This window comes from Elgaria multicarinata, chromosome 2 (genome assembly GCF_023053635.1).
Source record: "Elgaria multicarinata webbii isolate HBS135686 ecotype San Diego chromosome 2, rElgMul1.1.pri, whole genome shotgun sequence".
In the NCBI taxonomy this organism is placed as follows: Eukaryota; Metazoa; Chordata; class Lepidosauria; order Squamata; family Anguidae; genus Elgaria; species Elgaria multicarinata.
Genome location: NC_086172.1, coordinates 78,385,724 through 78,406,634, shown reverse-complemented (window position 1 = coordinate 78,406,634; position 20,911 = coordinate 78,385,724). Strand labels below are relative to the sequence as shown.

General features: G+C 50.5%; 1 protein-coding gene across 1 annotated transcript; it reads left to right on the top strand.

Moving 5' to 3' along the window:
• The first annotated feature begins 363 nt into the window (after positions 1-363).
• On the top strand, positions 364-16,967 carry ANKRD13D (ankyrin repeat domain 13D). The gene is made up of 15 exons (XM_063116860.1): positions 364-756; positions 5,161-5,296; positions 6,194-6,318; positions 7,479-7,524; positions 8,622-8,765; positions 8,946-9,135; positions 10,125-10,191; positions 10,360-10,441; positions 11,959-12,020; positions 12,239-12,369; positions 12,638-12,795; positions 13,348-13,506; positions 13,857-14,020; positions 14,662-14,741; positions 15,873-16,967. Exons 1-15 carry the CDS (start codon positions 667-669, stop codon positions 16,147-16,149), a joined length of 1,911 nt encoding a protein of 636 aa, XP_062972930.1. The 5' UTR covers positions 364-666; the 3' UTR covers positions 16,150-16,967.
• The last annotated feature ends 3,944 nt before the right edge of the window (positions 16,968-20,911 follow it).

Sequence of the window (20,911 nt, the reverse complement as noted above, 5' to 3'; positions counted from 1 at the left end):
CTTGCCACAGAAAGCAAGCGGAACCCGCCCAGCCCGGTAGCTCACTTTCTCTTGTGCCAACACTGATAGAGCTGCAAGGCCAAAAGAAAGCCATGGGCGCCCCCGAGCAATTTTGTACCCCCGACCCCGGTCTGCACTGACACCTGATGGAGGAGCTGAACTGCAAAGGACCGCAAGCTCCTGCGCGGCTCTGATCCCGCCTGGTGGCAGCAGTGACGCAAGGGACGTTGCCTGCCCAAACCCTCCGTGTGGCCCTCTCGCGTGGGCTGGAGCTGAGATCCAGGCCTGAAAAGTGCCAGGGCTGGGCCAGGTTTCCGCGCCCCTGCTGCTGTCTCCTCCCTGCTCCCCGCAGGCCCGCCCCTTCTTCCCGGCCCGCCGCTCTCTGGCTCTGGCTCGGCCCCGGGAGCCGCAGCGAACCCCGGCCAGGCCGCGCGTGCGCCCCTCCCTCGCCCCCTCCCTCGCTCCTTCCTTCCTTCCTTCTTCCCTCTCTGCCTGCCTCTCCTCCCGGGAGCGCATCCGCCGCCGCCGCCGCCGCCGCCGCAGCGGGGCCCAGCGCAGAGCCGAGCAGGACGGGAGCCGCTGGCTTAACCGCCGCTACCTGGAAAGGCCTCGGGCAGAGAGGGATCGGAGCAGAAACCCGGCCGGGCGCGGGGACATGGTGACGGGATGGCCCGCATCGCAGACGCCTTCCCTCTGCACCTGCTCGTCTGGCACAACCGGCACCAGGCGCTGGACAGCGAGCTGCGCAAGGGACAGGTATGGGGGAGGCCATCTAGACTCCACTCTCCTCCTCGCTCAGCCGGAGGACCTCCTTTCTTGTCCCGTCATCCCGGTCCACCCCATAGAGCGCCTTACAGCCGGTGCTGGAGATGTGCAGGGGGAGGGGGAGGTGATGCGGGAGCCTTCTAAGATGCTCCCGGCGTTTGGTTTCCCCTGCCAGTACCCCTGGTGGCACTGGACGGGGTAATGAACAAGGCCCTGTAGCTGACACTAATCCTGAGATGGCTACTTCGAACCTAGGTTTCACCGGCATCCTATTGGTCCCACCTCTTCCAGTGAATTCCCCCTTCCTGGCAACACACACACACACACACACACACTGGTGTGGAAATTGGCCGAGGAAGATCTCTTGACCCCATTTGGGGTGGCACCATCATTCTTTCCCCTAACCTCATTGTATTCCTGACCCATCCTCTCCTTTACTTTTCCTATACCTCTAAACTGCCCTTCCTCACCCCAGCCCAAATAGCAGGTTGCAGAACAGTTGCATAGATGAACAGCGTGCTTCTCTTGGGTTGGGAATCCCCAGCCTCATCATTCCTCACCCAACTTGGCAGTACAAACTTCCAAGAAAATCATAGTCTCCCTTTAAGCCCATCTGTTCAGAATCCCACAACCCGACACTCCTTCATTCTCTACTCTGCAGCGTCCAGAAACCAGATTCGGGCGCATGAGGGCAAGCCATGCCAAGGAGTCACACACTCAGTTCGGGAGGTCAACCTACCATAATCCTCTGGCACTGAGGCCTAAATTGTTTCCCCATTGGTGGTTTCTTATTTAGTGCATGGATAGCCACCATTTTGGAAAAAGGGGAAATAAATTATAATCCTTAAAGCTCAGTGTGCATGTGTATGACCACAGGGTCTCTCTCTCTCTCTCTCTCTCTTAAAATTGATTATTTGAGTATTCAGGCTGGTGCCAGTTCTCGTACACTGTTGCACCAGCACAAAAAAATGACTTCCAGATTTCAACTTCTTGCCTGGCCCTATAGACTAGCATTGAGCACTGGACAGGCTCTGATGCTAGGAAAAGGTGGTGGAGGGGTGAGTGGTAGATGCAGGCTGACTAATGTGGTCCAGGTGAGGGGCTGTTGGTTAGACAATAACTGCACGTGCTAAATGTTCCCTGTTTGTTCTTCCACCAGGAGGGGGAGCCCAAGGAACAGGGGTATTATGGAGAGAGTTTTGCACAGCAACTGATTCAGAACTGAGAGAAATGGGGAACAGGCCACATGGGTTAAAGAGGACTGGAGGAGAAGGTAGATGGTGATTCAGAAAATGGGGATCCCGCCTTTTGGATGAATTTGGGAGCATCTGAGGAGATGAATTTTCAGAGGTTCTTGGGGTGGGGGGGAAAGAATTTGAGTAGGGGGGGTCTGTCCAGCCAGATGCCTCTGGAAATGATGGCCTTCTCCTATTGTTTGTCCCTAGCATTTTATACACAGAGGTATACTGCCTTTGAACACTTCATTTAGCTTCGCTTATTCTAGCTAGTAGCTGTTGATAGTCCTATTCTTCGTGAATTTGTCTATTCCTTTTTTTTAAAAAATAATCTAAGCTGGTGGCCATCACCAGACCTTGCAATAGTGAATTCTGTAAATTCATCATGCATTGTGTGAAGAGATAAATGTGTGCAGCATTTTTTTTACAAGGCTGAGTTTGTTTCTCTTTTGCCTCTAAAAACACGAGAGGTCCTTGCAGGGTCGGGAAGAGGAACCATTGCTAGTACGACATGCCAGGGCACTGCCGTCGGTGTTGGGTCAGGTCAGGTGGATGTTGCAGCAGCAAATATGAGGTCCAAGAAGTAGTCTTGTATTTGGAGCTCAAATCCCACCTTTTTTCTTGTACTCTGTTTGTGGTCTTGGACAAGTCACACGTCTCCATCTAGTCCAGAATTATTCTTCCAACAGCGGCCAGTCAAATGCCTCTGGAAAATTTGCAAGGAGGGTATGAGGGCAGCCAACATCTTCCCTTCTTGTTTGTCTCCAGCAGATGCAATTCAAAGCCACACTGACTTTGAATTTGAAGGCCCCGAACGTCATGGCTTCTCCAGGGGCACAGCAGGGGTGAGACAAATAGGAAGAGTTTTGAGTAGATGAAGCTAAGGGAAGGGAGTGGTCTGGCAAAGTGGATGAGACTGGTAGCTTCCCCTCATTTTGGAGGCACCAGCCACCACTACATACTTCCTATGTCAGGACTGGGCAGATTTCAGGCCTGCAGGATCTTCTTTCTTTTTTACTACAGCCCCACGATCCACCAACCGGGTCCTTGTACAAAAGACATAGTCTTAACATTAAAGAATTCTGGGTCCAGGGGTTTGTTCTGAGTACCATCAGTGAATTGAGCTCACTGTTATTCTACATAAAATTCCACTTCCCAAGCTTTCTTCACTACGGCAGCATAATTTAGGGAACACGGGGAGTCATTTTCTTGCTGCCTTTATTAAATAAGTGGGAGTCAAAAACCCTGACTGATCTACTGCAGATCACCCAGAGATCCAGATCTACCTTCTGCCCACCCCTGCCCTATGTGATAGGCTACATAAAACTACTTGGTAGCTTTCCTTGATAAGATGTGGGAAGCAATAAGCGTAGAAATAGATAAGAAGGTGTTCATCCTAGCTGGGAGGTCTTAGAGTTTTGTTATACAAAGAGTTCTGGGGATTATTGCCTGTCCTGAAACCGTGCCACAAATCTTAAATGTGGGGTATGCCTCTGTATGCCAGTTGCTGGAGAACATGAGCAGAAGATGACCTGCTTGTGGGCTTCCCATTGGGGCATGTGATTGACGAGCATGCTAGACTAGATAGGCCTTTGGTCTGATCCAGCAGGGCTCTTCTTATTTTCTTAGGGTAATTTGGTGGCAAAGGGATTGTCATTCTGCCTGTGGTCACATATACTCTTGTGGACAGCTAGTTTGCAGGTGCAGATAAAATGGTCCAGCTAATGTAGGTTAGAACAGACTCTGGGCTACTTCAGACAAGGTAGTTCTGTTAGGAGAACTCTGGACCCATCACTACACAGCGAGAATTGGAACCAACCAGGGTGGAAGAGCTGAGTGGAGATGAGAAGATTGAGGAGACACATGGTAGCAGTCTTCAAATATCGGAAGGGCTGTCACACAGAAGGTGGATCATACTTGTTCTCTGTTCTCCAAAGGGTAGGACTAGAGTTGGCAGGTGGAAATTGCGAGGAAGTAGATGTCATCTAAACGTTAGGGGAAACTTCCTAATGGTATGAGTTGCTTGACCATGGAGAAGATTGCCCAAGGAGATGGTAGGCTCTCCTTTACTGTAGGTATTTATGCAGGGGCTGGACGTTGCAAATCTTGCATTGAACAGAGAGGGTGGACTAGATGACTTCCAGTGTCCCACCCAAGTCTATGATTCTGTGACTTTACTCCAGCAATTGTTGGCGAATTGCTGGTAACCGGCACCTTTGGTTATTGAGCAGTATAGAGATGTAACAAATGAGAGGAAATGAAATCATAAATTGGCTCTTGGATTCCTGCTGCTTCCTGCCCCCAGTGTTCTTAGCAGTTGCATGGCCCTCAGCATCGAGAAGATGCCTATGACATCAGCAGGAGGCACCATAGCCCCTTCTCCTAATTATTCATCCGTCAAAAACAATTTTTCTCGCTGTTTGATCCATAGTCTTTTTAAATTAGAGGCAGTGTAATCGTGTACTACAGCGCTCAAGTGCACACGTCCTACAGTGGGAAACAAGCCAGATTCATTTCAGCACGTGGCAGGGCTAGGCCTGCCCCCTTCCATAATGTGGGGTCAGAGGCTATTGCTGGGGGGTGGGGGTGTTACTTCCAGTGAAGCCCTGGGAGGAAGAAGCACGGCCACTACGGAGGGAGTGTCTTTCAGGGCCAAACAACAATATAGGCTTATATTGAAATCGATTCTGGCACCCAGTCTCAGTATGCAGTAAATTAGATCATGCTAGCCTTCCCCAACCACATGCCCTCCCAATGGCCATGATGGCTGGGGATGATGGGAGTTGCATTCCGACGCATCTGGAGGGCACCAGGTTGGGGAAGGCTGGATTAAGCACAGAGATGGGCTGTTTGTTCTCCAGCCACTGGATATGAATATGTCACGGTCCCTTGGGTCGGATCAGTCTCTGTCGCATATGAGAATTCTATCCTAGAATCCTGGATGTCCTTGTAGAACAAAAACAGCAGTATCTGGGGACAGTGCTTGCTGAATGGTCATCTTTAGCAAGAGGGATGGTGTTGAAAGCCCAGTCCACACGTCTGCGTCCTAGCATGGAAAACAAATTCCAGGGGCTGAGCCCCAATTCAGATGAAACCCCATCCCTGCCTCTCCTGAGGAGGATTCTCCATCCAGATCGTTAATCCTGTGGTTCCCTTGCAGCATGATATTGAAATGTTGGACCCCCGTGGCCGAACACCACTGGAGCTGGCCGTGTCCCTGGGGAACTTGGAATCTGCCCGGGTGCTGCTGCGACACAGTGCCGCTGTGGGCCAGGAGAATGCCAATGGCTGGACAGGTACAGTGCTCAAGGGCCCCGACTGCATGCAGAAGGTCCCAGGATCGACCCCCAGGCTCCCCTATTGAAAGGGCATTGGGGTCACGCGGCTGTGAAAGAGCTTGGCTTGAAGCCTTGGAGAACTGCTTCCTGTCAAAATTGACAACGTAGGCTTAGGACTGCTTATCATCTTTGGAATTAAGCAACTCTTTACATCTTAGGCAAGGAGGGAGAGCAGAAATTTGGAAGTAGTAAGTGGAGCCTGGGGGCTCCAATGTCAGAGTGGCAGTGAATCTGCTCCATTTTTTTTACTTAGAACCAGTTAGAACTCTAAAGAAGCTATCCAAGGTGCAGAGAACCTTGAATAGCTCCTTTAGAGTTCTGACTGGTTCCGACTGAAACCTGGAGCGGATTCGCCTCCCCAGTGACATTGGAGACACCAGCCTTCACTGGAAGGACTTGCTTTGAGAGTTGAGCAGGGGAAAGCCAAGCCGTTGAGAAACAAAGGTTTGAGACCTCCGGGCTGTGGTGGTGAGGAGTGGGGTCCAGGACCTAATAATGGTTCCATTCCAGTAACCATCTGTCTACTTTGCAGATGGAAGTTTATGCTCCCTCATTCCCTGCAGTTTTGTACGGCGTACATATCCTGATCTTTTTGGCTTTGCTTCCCAGAGGCCTGCTTTGTCTGCCTAGCGTGGCAGATGTTTCGCTGGGCCCTGAGCACCAACTAGCACGGTACCTGTGCCCTTGGCAATCAGACGTGCCCTTTTGGCAGATCAGTAGGCTGTCTCAGGAGTGAGGCTAGAGGAGAAAGTGGGCTAGACTTAGAGGCAGGGCAAGGGGCATGAAGGGGACTGGGAATGGATCTCCAAAACCAGGCACTGATGGTTCCTCTGCGCCTTTGTCCATGCCCTCTAGTTCTGCAGGAGGCCGTGAGCACCGGGGACCCAGAGATGGTGCAGCTCGTGCTCCAGTATCGTGATTACCAGCGCGCCACACAGCGCCTAGCCGGCATCCCAGAATTGCTCAATAAACTACGCAGAGTACGTATCATGGCCTTCCAAGTGATGTCACCCCCTGAGTGTTTTCCATCCCCCTCCAGTGTCTGCATATTTTATTACAGGGATGCCCATCCTGGACTCCTGCCAGAGGCCCTGCCAAAAGTTGAGAGAGGGAGAGAGAAAGGCCTGCTGTCCATCTTAGTGGACAGTTCTTCTCTCCCCCCACCCCCAAAGTCCTGGCTGCAGTTGCATTTCAGAAGAATAAACTCACTAGATCAGGATGCAGAACCTCTTTCGGCCTGAGGCCAAGTTGCATTTCAGAGTTGTTTAGGGAGTCCACATTCCATTGATGTGTGGAGCCACATACGAAAGCGGGTGCGGTCAAAATACCCAACGCTACCATCATGTTGTAGCTTAGCGCTCTTACTGCCAGTAACTCTTAGGAGAGGCACTCTGACCATTTAGAATGGGGTTGGGGGGGGGAAGCTGCACAAAACTGGAAAACCACCCTCCGTGATCAGGGGAACAGGATTGGGGCTGGGGGAAGGGGCTGTGTTTTAGCTACATTTAGCCCCTGAGCTTGAAGTTCTGCACCCTTGCTCTAGTTTCTTCTCCCACAGACTGCGTCAGCATTCAATCCCATACTTCTTTGCTCAGTGTGGGCGTGGAACCATCCCGTCGTCCCTCTCGTACTCCCCTGCAGAAGGGTTTGGAGGAGGATGCATTTGAACGGCTCAATTTCAGGAGGACAGAAGAAGTCATTGCTGTGAATCCCAGAAACATCGGCCCTGTCCTTTTAACCCTCATTCTTTTGGGATGCTTGAAAATACTCCTGGGCTTTCTAGTTAAATCTAATGGAACAATGCATCTCCCATTGGCAGAGCATGACTTTAGCAGTGCTGTGGCCGTATCCCCTCACGTGGCAAACTCCCCTCCCCTCTAGAGAGCAAGGATTTGCTGTTCCCGTCTCTTATTTCATATGCACTGATCTAGGGTCACCATGTGAAAAGGAGGGCAGGGCTCCTGCAGCTCTAACTGTTGTGATGAAGAGGGAATTTCACCAGGTGCTGCATGCATACAAATGACACCTGCTGAAATTCTCTTTTCAATTCAACTGTTAAAGATACAGGAGCCCTGTCCTCCTTTCCATGTGATCAGCCTAGCTGATCTGTCCCCTCACTTCTGGTTTTCTGTCTCCTCAGGCTCCTGATTTTTATGTGGAGATGAAGTGGGAATTTACCAGCTGGGGTAAGTCGGTGCCTGGAATCCACTTTCTGGGAGAGGAGGGGAGAAGCTCAGAAAAGACAGAGCAGACAATGGGAGAAGACTGTCCAGCAAAGGAGGTGTTGGCTTGGAGAATGAGGTCCCCTTCAAGAGTGAAAGAAAACCTGACTGCTCTGTGCTCCTTGGACCAGATTTGACCCACCGACTGCCAGTTGCACATCACTGGCATAGCACAACCTGTCTTTTGTAGACCATCACCTGGTCTATAAAACCTGGATGCCCCCTTCTTCCTCTTCATCTAGGAGCAGAGTCTGTGCAGTGGTGTATCTGCCACATGACATCAAAGCAGTGCTCCAAAGATTGGAGGTGACACTCTGAAGGAATGGGAGGGGCCCAGCCAGATGGGAAAGGAGTCCCTCTCAGTGATGGGAAACGCTTGGCTCTCCTCTTAACCTAGCTCACGGAGGCTACAATGCCTCCTTGGAGGAAGGGTGGAGTACAAATGTGGCAAATAAGGAAAGGAAAGGAACTTCTCGTGCAAAGCACTTGAGTCATTACTGACTCCTAGAGGGACGCCTGCTTTCGCTGACGTTTTCTTGGCAGACTTTGTAGCAGGGTGGTTTGCCATTGCCTTCCCCAGTCGCAGTTACCTTTCCCCCAGCTAGCTGGGTACTCATTTTACCGACCTCGGAAGGATGGAAGGCTGAGTCGACCTGGGCCGGCCGTGGGGAGAGTTTCGGCTGCAGTAACTGCTGCTTACCACTCTGTGCCACATGAGGAAAAGGCTACCATAAATCAGCTTTCCCCAACCTGGTGCCCTCCGGATGTGTTGGATTGCAACTCCCCATAATTCCCTAGGGTTTATTTTATCTATTTATTACATTTATATACCATTCCATAGCCGAAGCACTCTGGGTAGTTTACAAAGGTTAAAAACAATGAACATTAAAAACAAATATACAAAACTGAAAACCATCAAAAGCATAAAAACAACAATATCCATTTATATTGAATGATGGGAGTGCAGTCCAACACCCCGGAGGGCCCCAGGTTGGAGAATCCTGCCATAAACCTTCTTCCCCCCCCCCCCCCCCCGCTGACTCTCTCCTCCCCGTTCCCAGTGCCCCTGGTCTCCAAAATCTGCCCAAGTGACGTGTACCGGGTGTGGAAGCGTGGCGAAAACCTGCGGGTCGACACAACCTTACTGGGCTTTGAGCACATGACCTGGCAGCGGGGCCGGCGCAGCTACATCTTTAAAGGCGAAGGTCAGAACATTCCCTTTCCCAGGGGGGCTGCAGGGGGTGTGGGGTTGGAGAGGTTGGGGTGCGCTTGGTGAGATGTGGGGCTTTGAGACTGACTGCTGCTCTTTTTGTGTTGCTCTTCTATCCTCTTCGTTTCTTTCTTTCCTTTCTTTCTTTTTTCTTTCACCTTCCCCTCTTGGCCAGATGAGAATGCAGTGGTGATGGAGGTCGACCACGACAAGCAGGTGGTGTACACCGAAACGCTGTCGCTAGCCTTGCACGAGCCTGAGCTGATGCTGGCTGCCATGCAGCCTTCCGAGGAGCACGTGGCCAGCCGGCTCACCTCCCCCATCGTCTCCACCCACCTGGATACCAAGAACATTGCCTTTGAGCGGTGAGCGGTGCCAGGGCAGGCGGGTGACCTCTGGGAATATGGGGAGCATGTGCTGGCACTAACCGTTTCTACTAGCCATTTGGCTATGTGCTACCACCAGTATCCGAGACCAGGGCGGGCCTCCTGTTAGTCTTAGTGAAGCAGTGGCCTCAGGCAGCAGAGGCTGGGGGAAGGTATTCCACTTGCCATTCCTCTTGAGCTCCCTGGATGTGCCGCCTGAACTGGCCTGCGCCTCCTGTACCACCCTGCTGCTCTCAGGTGTGGTGGAGGAGGAGTCACCAGTGTCCAAGTGGAACAGGGCTGTGCTCCACTTAATCCCTTGCTTCAGGCAGAGGAACACCATAGGTCAGCCGTGTCCAGGGCAGCATGCCCTGTAATACATGTTTGCTGGGCAACAATAACAGGAGTGGGATGTTGTGCTCATGCCCTGCCTCCAGGCTTCCCAGATGCATCTGGCTGGCTATTGTGAGAAACAGGATGCTGGACTAGATAGGCCTTTGGTCGCATCCTGCAGGACTCTTCTTATGTTCTTATGGCACATGATGAAGGGCCCAAATGGGGAAGAAGTAAGTGTCCAGCTCCTTGGGTAGCACCGAGTTTGCCAGAGGACAAATGGGCCAAGGTCCCCACCGCTGCCAGTGAAATGCTCTTCTGACTGTTACCACAAACACCGAGTCTCCACGCCCCTCTTTTTGCCTTTGGTTTGGTAACTGGAAGGTTGAACATCTCCTCTGTGAGGACAAGATTTGATCCAGAGACTGCCACTTTCTGCTTCCTAATCATGGTCTTCCAAAGGCAGGATTGAAGAAGTGGGTGGAAGAAGGTGTACTGTATGTGAGTGAGAAGGTGACATTTGAAGAAATTGATGTCTTTAGGCTGAAAGAGGAGGCAGCATCTGAGGGGTCAGCCAAGGACTCTATCATACTTATAGGCCCCTTCCAACGCTACTGTTCTATGATTCTATGACTTAGGGGTTTTCCTCTCCGCAGGAACAAGTCCGGCATCTGGGGCTGGCGCTCAGAGAAAATGGAGAACATCAGCGGCTACGAAGCCAAGGTACAACTCTCCTCAGCTCCTCCCCATGTCCTTTGTGTGTGCATAATTTCCCAGCATGAGTATCAGGCCTCCATGGAGCTAGATTTAGCTTTGCTTCCCTGCTTCCATGAAGTGGGGGCTTGTGTGAAGTGGGATCAAGCGATACCAACGGCCTTTGTGTTTTTCCAGGTTTACAGTGCCAGCAACGTGGAGCTTGTCACCAAAACCCGTACTGAGCACCTGTCAGACCAGGACAAAACGCGCAACAAAGGTAAAACATACTTGAGCCACTTCCAGTGGTGACTCACTGATGACTCATCCAATGACCGCTCATGCTGCAAATGACTGCCCTAGAAAACTCCACTCACTTGTGTGTTATGCTCACTAATTGGTGGTTGCTGCCCACTGAATTCACAGGACTTGTCCTCATTAGTCTTGACATGGAATATGCCCCCCTCAGTTCTCAGGGCGCTTCTAAAAGCACCATTCTGTGTAGAAATAGGCTTTGCCATAGGCCCAGTTTCTTCAGGCACGGGATGAACATTTGTAAAGAGGCAAAGTGGAAACAGGGGAGCAGGGAGGGCCTTTTAGGTACTGGTATACTAAACCCAATCTTGGAGTAGTGTGGAGACTACTCTGAAGTTTAAAAAATCTTTTCAGTTTCAAAAGGTGCTGCAAAATTTGAGAAACAGCTACTCCCTTCCTACCCAGCCTTTTGAAAATTGCTGTGAGGTTAAACTACATTAAAATATGGAATTCAGACCTGAGAGGTTAAAACTACATTAAACTATGGAATTCAGGCCTGAGAGGTTAAAACTACATTAAGCTATGGAATTCAGGCCTGAGAGGTTTAACTACATTAAGCTATGGAATTCAGGCCTGAGAGGTTTAACTACATTAAGCTATGGAATTCAGGCCTGAGAGGTTTAACTACATTAAGCTATGGAATTCAGGCCTGAGAGGTTTAACTACATTGAACTATGGAATTCAGGCCTGAGAGGTTTAACTACATTAAACTATGGAATATGCCACAAGATGTAGTGATATCCACCAATTTGGATGGCTTTAAAAGGGGATTATTTAAATTCGTGGAAGAGAAATTTTATCAATGACTATTAGTCCTGAGGCTTATGCGCTACCTCCAGTGTCAGAGACAATATGCCTATGTACACTATGGAAAGGAGGTCAGGGCTTCTGTATCTTTAACAGTTGCATTGAAAAGAGAATTTCAGCAGGTGTCATGTGTATGCATGCAGCACCTGGTGAAATTCCCTCTTCATCACAAAAGTTAAAGCTGCAGGAGCCCTGCCCTCTTTTGTATCTGGTCACTCCTACAGCTTTAATGGTTGTGATGCAGAGGGAATTTCACCAGGTGCTGCATGCGTACAAATGACATCTGCCAAAATTTTCCACAACATCATCAACCCTCCTGTGCTTTCTGGCCATTTTAGGGTCATTATTCAATGGGGGAAAGAATCCTGCTATATCGCAGCTATACCACAGCACCATCTAGTGCTTATCTAATGAAACCTATAGAACTTGCCCAGAAAGAAAACCCCTGGAAAAAGCCATGTATAAAGGAGGCAATCTTAATCCCACAAGGAATCTGGAAGCAGAAGCCTCATTAAGGATGCTGGATTTTAGTCTTGTGCGGAGAAACTCTGCCTCTCAGCCTAACCTTTTAAAATCTAAATGTCAGATCAGTAGTATTAAGGTGGAGGGAAGGGTTGCTCTGGAAAGGAGCGTGGGACTTATTCTCTTGGGTTGTGCCCTCTCATCGCCGCTCAGGTTCCAAGACTCCGTTCCAGTCCTTCCTGGGAATCGCCCAGCAGCACGCTGCGCAGAATGGGGTGAGTGGCAAGGCCCAGATTCCTTCCCTAGGTGGGGAAAGGGGATGGGGCCCAGCCACATACTTGCGCAGGAGTGTGAATGAGATGGGGAGGGGGGTATCCAGAGGAGCAAAGGATGGAGCAGGGAGAAGGGGCTGCGGGGGGGGGGCAGAGAGGGGGTGCTTCCTAGTTCATCCCCAAATCCTTTGCGTAAGATCACGCGTTCCCCACTCTTGCAGGCCCCTGTGCTGCAGTCCGCCAGCCCCACCAACCCAACGTCCATCACCCCCGAGGAATACTTTGACCCCAACTTCAACTTGGAGTCCCGTAATATCGGCCGCCCTATCGAGATGTCCAACAAGGTGCAGAGGTGAGTGGCGAGGGGGCAGAAGGGAAGAGTGTGCGCAGCATGGATGGGGTGGCAGAAACAGAACAGGATGTTCTTATGAGGGCCATTCCTCAGGGCAAGACCTTTTCATGGGGAAGTAAGAGAAAAAGATGGGGGAAATGGGAGTGTGGCTTAGCGGGTATTCCCCCATGTAGGTGAGTTGCAGGCCCTGTCTCTTTGGGCACTAAGGTGAGGAGGGAGGGTGTTGCATGGGTTCCTAGGGAGTCTGACCCCCCCCCTTCTTTGCTAGGTTCAAGGCCACGTTGTGGCTCTGCGAGAACCATCCCCTCTCCCTGGTGGAGCAGGTGACACCCATCATTGACCTGATGGCCATCAGCAACGCCCACTTTGCCAAGTTGCGTGACTTCATCACCCTCAAGTTACCTCCTGGCTTCCCTGTCAAAATCGGTGAGAGATGCAAAGCACGGCTGGCTGAGAGTGGGGAGGCGGAGAGGAATGATGCTAGGTAGCAGCGGTAGTCCAGGATCAAGAGACAAAACTGACTACCGACACACTAGGAGGGGCCATTTACATTGAGAGGAAGGCAGGGGGTGAAGGGGGTGGTGGGTGGGGCGGGGGGGGGGGGGCTGTCAGCCTTTCTTGTGGTGAAGGGATCCATGGCTACAGGCCATGACAGCTATATATAGTACCTTTGGTAGTGTCAAAGGCAGGATGCCTCTGTATGGCAATGCTGGGGAACATGAGCAGGACAGTGCTATTGTGCTCATGTGGGCTTCTCATGGACCTTTGGCCGGCCGCTGTGCAAACTGAACGCTGGACTAGATAAGCCTTTGGTCTGATGTGGCATCCAACTCCTCCTATGGGCTTATGGAAAAGGTCCTGGCAGGTCAAGTGGCAAATCAGTGAGAGGCTAAATATAGGGGCGGGGTTTTTTCCAGTCTCCATCCTTTCAACCCCTCCTCCTTTCTCTTTATATCCCCGCCCCCATCTCATTTTCAGAGATCCCCCTCTTCCACGTGCTGAATGCCCGGATCACATTTAGTAACTTGTGTGGCTGCGACGAGCCACTGAGCTCAGTGCGGATCTGCACTCCGCCACCCACCCCAGAGAGCACCGAGGAGCCGAGTGCTGGGGCAGAGGCAGCCAACAACACCAAAGGTAGGAGCAGAGGTGGTGGGGATCAGGCAGATCCACGGAGGACAAGGCTGTCTTTGGCTCCGAGTTGTGATGGCTCCGAGATGTGATGACACACACGACTGGTAGCTCCTCTGCTCCATCAGAGGCAGTATGTCTCTTGGGACCCTTTGCTGGGGAACGCAAGCAGGAGGGTGCTGTTGCCTTCATGTCCTGCCTGTGGGCCTCTCATAGTCATTGGGTTGGTCTTTGTGCCAAAGGAATGTTGGACTAGATAGGCCTTTGGTCTGATCCAGCACAGCTCTTCTGATGTTCTTAGTCCCTGACCAGCAAGCTAACTAACCACTGTCCTGCCTTTTTCTCCTTGGCCTTAGTGTACCCTTTCCCCTGCGAGGTGGACCCATCAGTATTCGAGGTGCCCCAAGGCTACACGATGCTGGGCGCAGGCCGTACCGAGCCCATGAGGGACGAGGATGATGACTTACTCCAGTTTGCCATTCAGCAGAGCCTCCTGGATGCTGGCACAGAGACGGACCAGGTGATAGGGGAGGGCAGCAACTGGCCTGTGTTGGGGGAGGCTTCAGGCCCACTTAGCACCAGGGGTGCTAGCCCAGAGAGGCTGTGTGGGAAGCAAGTGGAGGTTGAATCGGGGGACAAAGAAAACCAGGTCCCAGGGGTTGACACTCAGTGGACATCATTCTTGGCTGTCATTTATAGATGTAGCACTGAGAGCTTTGCAAACCTTAATCTTATTAATGCCTTTTAATTCCTTTTAGAAGAGTGCTGTGGGGAGGGATCTGAGGCTAAACTCTGATGGCATGCCCCATGCTACCCAACATGTCCATGTCTCAACTAAGGGACAAATGCATCACCCCAAGTCCAAGCCTCAAATTAGCTACTACAAGAACACACACCAGTCATCTGTCTGGGCAGTATCCAATGCAACACTAGCGCTAACATGTATGTACACTGTTCTACTGTAAGCGACCTCTAGCCAGCACCAATAGCGGTGGCTGACACAATGGGTTTTCCAGGGAAACCTGTCGCACCACCTAATGCTATTTGCGCTAGCAGTCGCTTACAGTAGCACAGTGTAATTTAGGCTAGCATTGGTGTTGCATTTGATACTGCCTTCTACGTGCCAAATGTTAGTGTGTTCATTCTTTTACATTACCCCAGGTCACCATATGGGAAGCGCTGACCAACACACGGCCAGGATCCAATCCACCATCCTATGATGAAGAACTACAGCTGGAACGGTGAGTGTTAGTCTGACACACATGACTGGTAGCACTCCTAGTCCCTCTCTTTATTTATTTATTTATTTATTTATTTATTTATTTATTTATTTATTATACCGCTAATATACATAGCTGAAGCTCTCTGCAGCAGCTAGAGTGGGAAAGAACTGGGGACATCAGTGAAGGTCACTGGGGCCAACATAAAATAAGGTTGAAGGCCCCATGCAGCCCTCTGGCTGCAGGTTGCCCACCTCTGCTATATCATTATGTAGATGAGGCTAATTTGCATATTAGTTTGCACAATACCTTCTGCTGGCCATGGGGAGAGACAAAGAACTATGCAGGACACTGAAGTCTCTTCCTCCAGCCACTGGAGTTCTTTTACCCCTTTTCTGCATGCACAGGGAGAGATGTATGAAACCATTCTCTGATGGGTGGGGGGCTTTGGGAGATGGGGAGAAGACGGGGGCTCACTGGTTTTGTTTATAACAAATGCAAACAAAACCAGTGTGAAGCACCCTAAATGCTGTTTTCAGTATAATGAAACACACCCCAATTTAGAAGACAGGCAGTGGCATAATGAACAAAAGTGCAATACTGAAGAGCCTTCAGGACGGTGTTAGTGTTTGCTTACTTGGTGTGGGTGGGTCCTCTCTACGGATATTTAGTGCGCCCACAAGGGTATTACAAGTACACAGGAGGATCCCTATTTTTACCTGTGAAATGTTGGAGGACATGGGGATGGCTATTAGTAGAGAGCCCAAGGTGGAGCCAAGTGGGAGCAGGGGACTCTCTATATGTTGCTGTGCAGTGGCGCTGCATCGGTTATACGACGCAGCTGCCAACCCGCAGCCACTTTGGGATTTTCCCTGCAAAACAGCGCTTCATCCAGGTCAAACCAGAGGCTGACACACTTTATTTTTTACCTGCAACCAGCAGGCTCTGAGCAGTGGTGTGGGAAAGGGCCCAGCCCAGATTGGGCAGGGTGATGAGAATAGCAGAGTGAGGGTGGTGGTGGGCGGTGGGTGGACCTGTTTGAAGGAAGTGAGGGCAAGATTGGATGGCGCAAGCCTGTGAAGTGTGACCGAGCAGCATCTGGCCGCCCTGTTGCTAATGCGTGTCCCTCGCTCTCCCCTTCTGTCCTCTCAGGGCTATCCAAGAGAGCATGTTCCTTCAGGCGGGGCCAGGCCTGGGCACCGTGGAGTCAGGAGGCAGCAATGTAGCCCCTCCTCCTGAGGACAGCCCAGTCCTCAGCACCAATGGGGGGGGCTCCTCCGCCCTGCCTCCCCCTTACCCCAGCTTTGACGAGCAGCTGCGTTTGGCCATGGAGCTGTCCTCGAGGGAGCAGGAGGAGCGGGAGCGCCAGCACCGCGAGGAAGACGAGGAGCTGCAGCGCATCCTCCAGCTCTCCCTGACGGAGAAGTAGCATCCCAGCTTGCCAGCAAGGGGCCCCTCAGCCTCCCTCAGGCCTCACACAACCCAGCCTAACTGTCCTTGCCGTCATTGTATTTTTAACCTCTCGGGGGGCGGGAGGGGGGGGGTCCATGCTTCGCCCCTTTCCTGTCAGGGTCCGGCTGGATGTGAGAAGACAGCACCTTCTGCATTTCCTGGGACTCACATGGTTCCATCCTCCGGTATTATTTCCTGTAAGATTTTTTTAAAATTGCTTTATATCCTCATCCTTTTCTGAGGAAATGTTTTATACAGCACAGAGGGAGGTGGGGCGGAGAAGAGGAGGAGCAGCAGATAGAGAAGATGGCGAAAAGGGAAAAAAAAGACAGAAGAGAGGAAGATGTCGAGGGAATTTTTATCACCTTAGCATGGGTGTGAAGTTTCCTGAGACTGAACTACGCACGCTGCTTTCTCTGTCCTTGCAATGGTTTGGGCTTGTTGGGACAGGGCAACAGAGAGGGCCGAGTCCTGGATCTTGATGCATTGATGTTTGCAGTGAGACCTGAAGCCCGGCTGCAGTGTGATGAATAATTTTCATTCCCGCATTCCCCACCCCCCATCATGAGCTGCTGCTCTTCCCCCTCCTGCGTGTTTAATTTATTTTATTTATATCTCTGAAGATATATACAAAAAGGGGAGTGGAAGGTGTGTATTATTTTTTAAAACTGAACCCAGTGGGTCTAAAGGGAAGAGCTGTGCCCGCTCTTGAGCGGCTTTCTCCTGCCGTCTGGGGACCAGGCACAGGGGGGCTCTGGGCAGCAGGAACTACTAAATAAAACTAAGAAACCAGCATTGCTGTTTCGTGGCATTCTTCCATTTCTTCTGTCTTGCTCTCAGGTTGTCCGTCTGTCACAAAGAATGTAAACTAGACTCTGCTACCTGCTGCGATTTCTGTGGCTCTTACCATGTTTCATTTAAATTACGGAACAAGCTGGTTTGCATACTTAAAAGCAACTTGTGGTTTGAACTAGAATGTGGCATTAGCATGACTCCGCTCAGGAAGGGACTTGAGTGTTGCTCACAGAACAAGGGGGGTGTCCTACTCATCAGGCTTGCGCAACACATGCGCCACAGAGCCAGAAGCAGCTACCAATCGTGTATGCTTCCAGAAGCTTGGCAAGCCCTCATTTTCACAATCCCAAGCAAGTAGCAACAATGGGACCATCCTATTTCTTACAAACTGGATGCCTGCTAACAAAAAATATTTATTTATTTATTACATTTCTATACCGCCCAATAGTCGGAGCTATTAACTATTAATAGCTATTAGCTATTACCCGTTAGTTTAACTCGTTATGTGGAATTCTTACACATGTGCTTTCTTAGCTTTCGTCACCCATTTAATCACAATGCTCCAGTGACAGTAGAAGCATCAACTGGCAGAATTTCCTTGTCAATAGTGCACTGCTGTTCTGCCATTTAGAGCCTAGATTTTAGGGCCTAGCTATAGTTTTACCCCAGTCCAATGTTTTAGGTGGCTCTTCTTTTCTGCAGCATCACCAGTCATTGTTTCACCAGGTCCTTGTTTTTCAGGACACGGCCTACTTTATCCCACTTACTTTGGGCACTCTGCCTCTTGACCAGTTCCCTGGGACTCTTCTCTCCTTCTCCCTATAGCATAGGGGGAAACATCACTTGCTTGCATGTTGGGACATGCTCTTCTTCCTTCCTAGCAGCTCTTCCTGAAAATCTACAGAATAGATTTGTGGGAGGGGGGGTGCAGGGGGGAAGGGGAAATCATCTCCCTCCCAGTTCCACCAGTGGGAGACTTAATTGATATTACCCATATAGTCCTTCATTTTACACAATGTGCTTCTTTAGATTAGTTCCTTGCCTAGTTCTCTGTCTCTTCTGCTCTTTTTCTCAAACTGTATTTTCCACTAACTCTATTGCCAGGTTTTCTTTTTCTGGGCATTCTCTAGACTAATTTTTTCTTTCAACTTCCTTGTCTTTGGTCCCCCCATAGCTTCCCAGTCCTTAGCCTGTGAGGTTTTAATCCTAGCCAAATTGATACCTTCCTCTTGCCTCACAGAAGCTGAACTACAAATTACTTGAGCAACAGAAATTCTGAGCCATCACATTGTCTCAGCCAATCAGTGACCCAGGTTTTCAAGGCCACAAATGCAAAACTATAGATCCTGTTGTCCTTATCTAGCACTATGCATATCCCCATCTAGTGTCAGCTGACAGAACTGTAATTTTGTTTCCGCTGCCTCCACCTTTCTGCTCAATCTGGTGAAATTTAGGAAGCAGGTCGCGATTGTACATTGTGTGAGAAGCTCTGGCTGGTTCGTGAGCCCATGCGAGAGCACTGGCTTAGCGGCCTGTAAAAGAGCAGCGGGGGCGGTACTGCTAATATTGCATCGACCACCGTTTGCCTGTGTTCATCTAGCCTTTGCTATTGCTTGTATCCTACATCTTGAAAGGTGTATCAGGAAACCCCGAGACTTTGTCTGCCTTGTTAGAGCCAAGCTCATCCACCTTCATTTTGGAGAAAGGCCAAAGCTCAGTGGCCAAGCATGTACTTTGCACGCAAAAGTTCCCAAGTTCCATCCATGGCATCGCCAGGGAAGGCCAGGAAGCCTTGGAGAGCCATTGCTGGTCAGAATACAGCGCTTGGTGATCTGATTTGGTATGAGGCAGCTTTCTAACTGCCCACAGTAGCTTTGTGTTCAAATTGTCATGCTGTGACATAGCGTGTGTTGTAACTTTATACCTGGGACTGAGAAGCATGGAGCATTGTGGGGGGTGGGGTGGGGAGTCCAGGGCCGGATCTACACTATTGCTTTAAAGCGCTCTATAAGTTATAAAGCGCTTTAACTGCTTTAAAGTGCTATAAAACTGCTATAAAATGCTTTAAAGCAATAGTGTAGATCCGGCCCAGATCTTAGAGTTACCTGCAGTGAACCCAGAGATCTTGCCTGTTCTTTTTGAAAGCTCTGGAGCCTCCAGTGAGAGGATGCCGCCAGTGTGCCTTCCACTCATACCCCTCTCCATTATCCCACCTGCTATAGCAAGCTGGACCATACTACCAAGTAGGTAGGCAGAAGTGGTAAGAGGCACAATATGTGTGCATCCTCTAAGAGATTTAAGATGAAGTGCAATGCAAACCCGACTACTCCAATATGTGCAAGAAGCTGCAGCTGATGTAAAGAATCATCCCAGGGATTAGTTGCCCTTTGTCAGTTCATGCTCCACTTCGCATACTAAGCAAAATCTCTCAGAGGTTTAACATGTATTTAGCGTGGGAACTGTAGTGTGAATGTTATAATGTATTGCTTTTTTAAAAAAAATTACATGTTTGTTACAAACAAACAAAATCCATTTCCCTAAAAAAAGGGTTGATAGTTCAAAACACTTTCGGACAATTGATTTTGGTCAAAGCTTCTTTCTGCACCTCTTGCAAGTTGAACTTTTAAAGCATCCTTCCCCAGTGTGGGTTCTTCCAGATGTTTTGACCATGTCCCTGACCATTGGCGATGCTGGGCTGGGGATGCTGAAGGATGTGGGCTGAAACATATGGGAGGGACCCACATTGGGGTAGGCTGTTGGAAGGGGACAGAGAGCATCTCTGGTTCGACTGCTGGCAACCGTACCCAACTTCCAAAGTCGTAAGGATTCAAGCGCCGCACATAGTTTGAAAGGGTGGTTTTGGGTGATGGTGGAGTGTCAGTTGCTTTCCCCCTTGATCATCTGGCCTGGTTTATTTTGTGTCAGCTGGTGCTATTCGCAGTCCCTTTCCGTTATTCGTTGGCCCTTGCAGTGGCTCCCTGTGCTCAGGAAGGCTGCTGATAGACAACAAGGATCCTAGTTTGTGGCAGTGGGTGGCGGCCCTGACATGCTCAGCGGAGAGGGAGGCCTTGTGTTGTTGCTCTCCCTGGCTCTGATACTCTGGCTTTTGGCTCGACCACCTGCTGAGTCATTGTAGCTCCCAACTGGGCGGAGTTTTCTATTTTAAGCTCAGACTTGGTGTTAGCGAAGAGATGTTACATCTGTATGCATGAAAACATATCAACATGCAGCCCACCCCCGCATCATGATCAGGCCACATCCAGTCAAAGTGGAGAACCTCCCCATCCTCACCCTTCTTCGCATAAGAGATCAGCATGGCTCCCAATTACACCCAGAAATGTAGTCGTGGGTGTTCATTGCCCTTTTTAGAGGAACAGAGGAAGCTGCCTTCGACGGAGTCCGACCTTTGGTCCGTCCAGTATTGTCGACACTAACCGGCAGCAGCAGCCCGCCAGGATTTCAGGCAGTTTTTCCGCCGCCACGCCTTAGAGACGCCCGAGATTGAACACGAGCTCTTCTGCATATAAAACTTGTGCTCTTTCACCGAGCTCCGACCCTTTCCCATGACCCTAACAGACCCATCATCTTGCCGCTCTTCCTTTCAGGCTGCACATTCTGCCCGACAGTTCTGATTAAGTTCTAAAACGACTGGGGCGGGGTGAACAGCCCGCCTGGTAGCTTTACGCGGCCAGGTAGGTGAGGAAGGTATATGCTGTGCTTATTCAATAGGGGGAAGGGCACTCTGCGCATCCTCAGAGGCGTTCTTGTTAGTAGCACTCCCATGTTCCACGATATGAAGACCCGGCATTCAAAATCAGTGCGCCTTGGAGGAGGAGAGGAACCACCAGGGTGCTGTGGGTGGGTGGGTGGCTGCTTGCTGCCTTGGAGAAGCGAGCACACAAGCAGTAGTCACCCACGGCAGCTTGAGGCTCCTCCTCCATCCT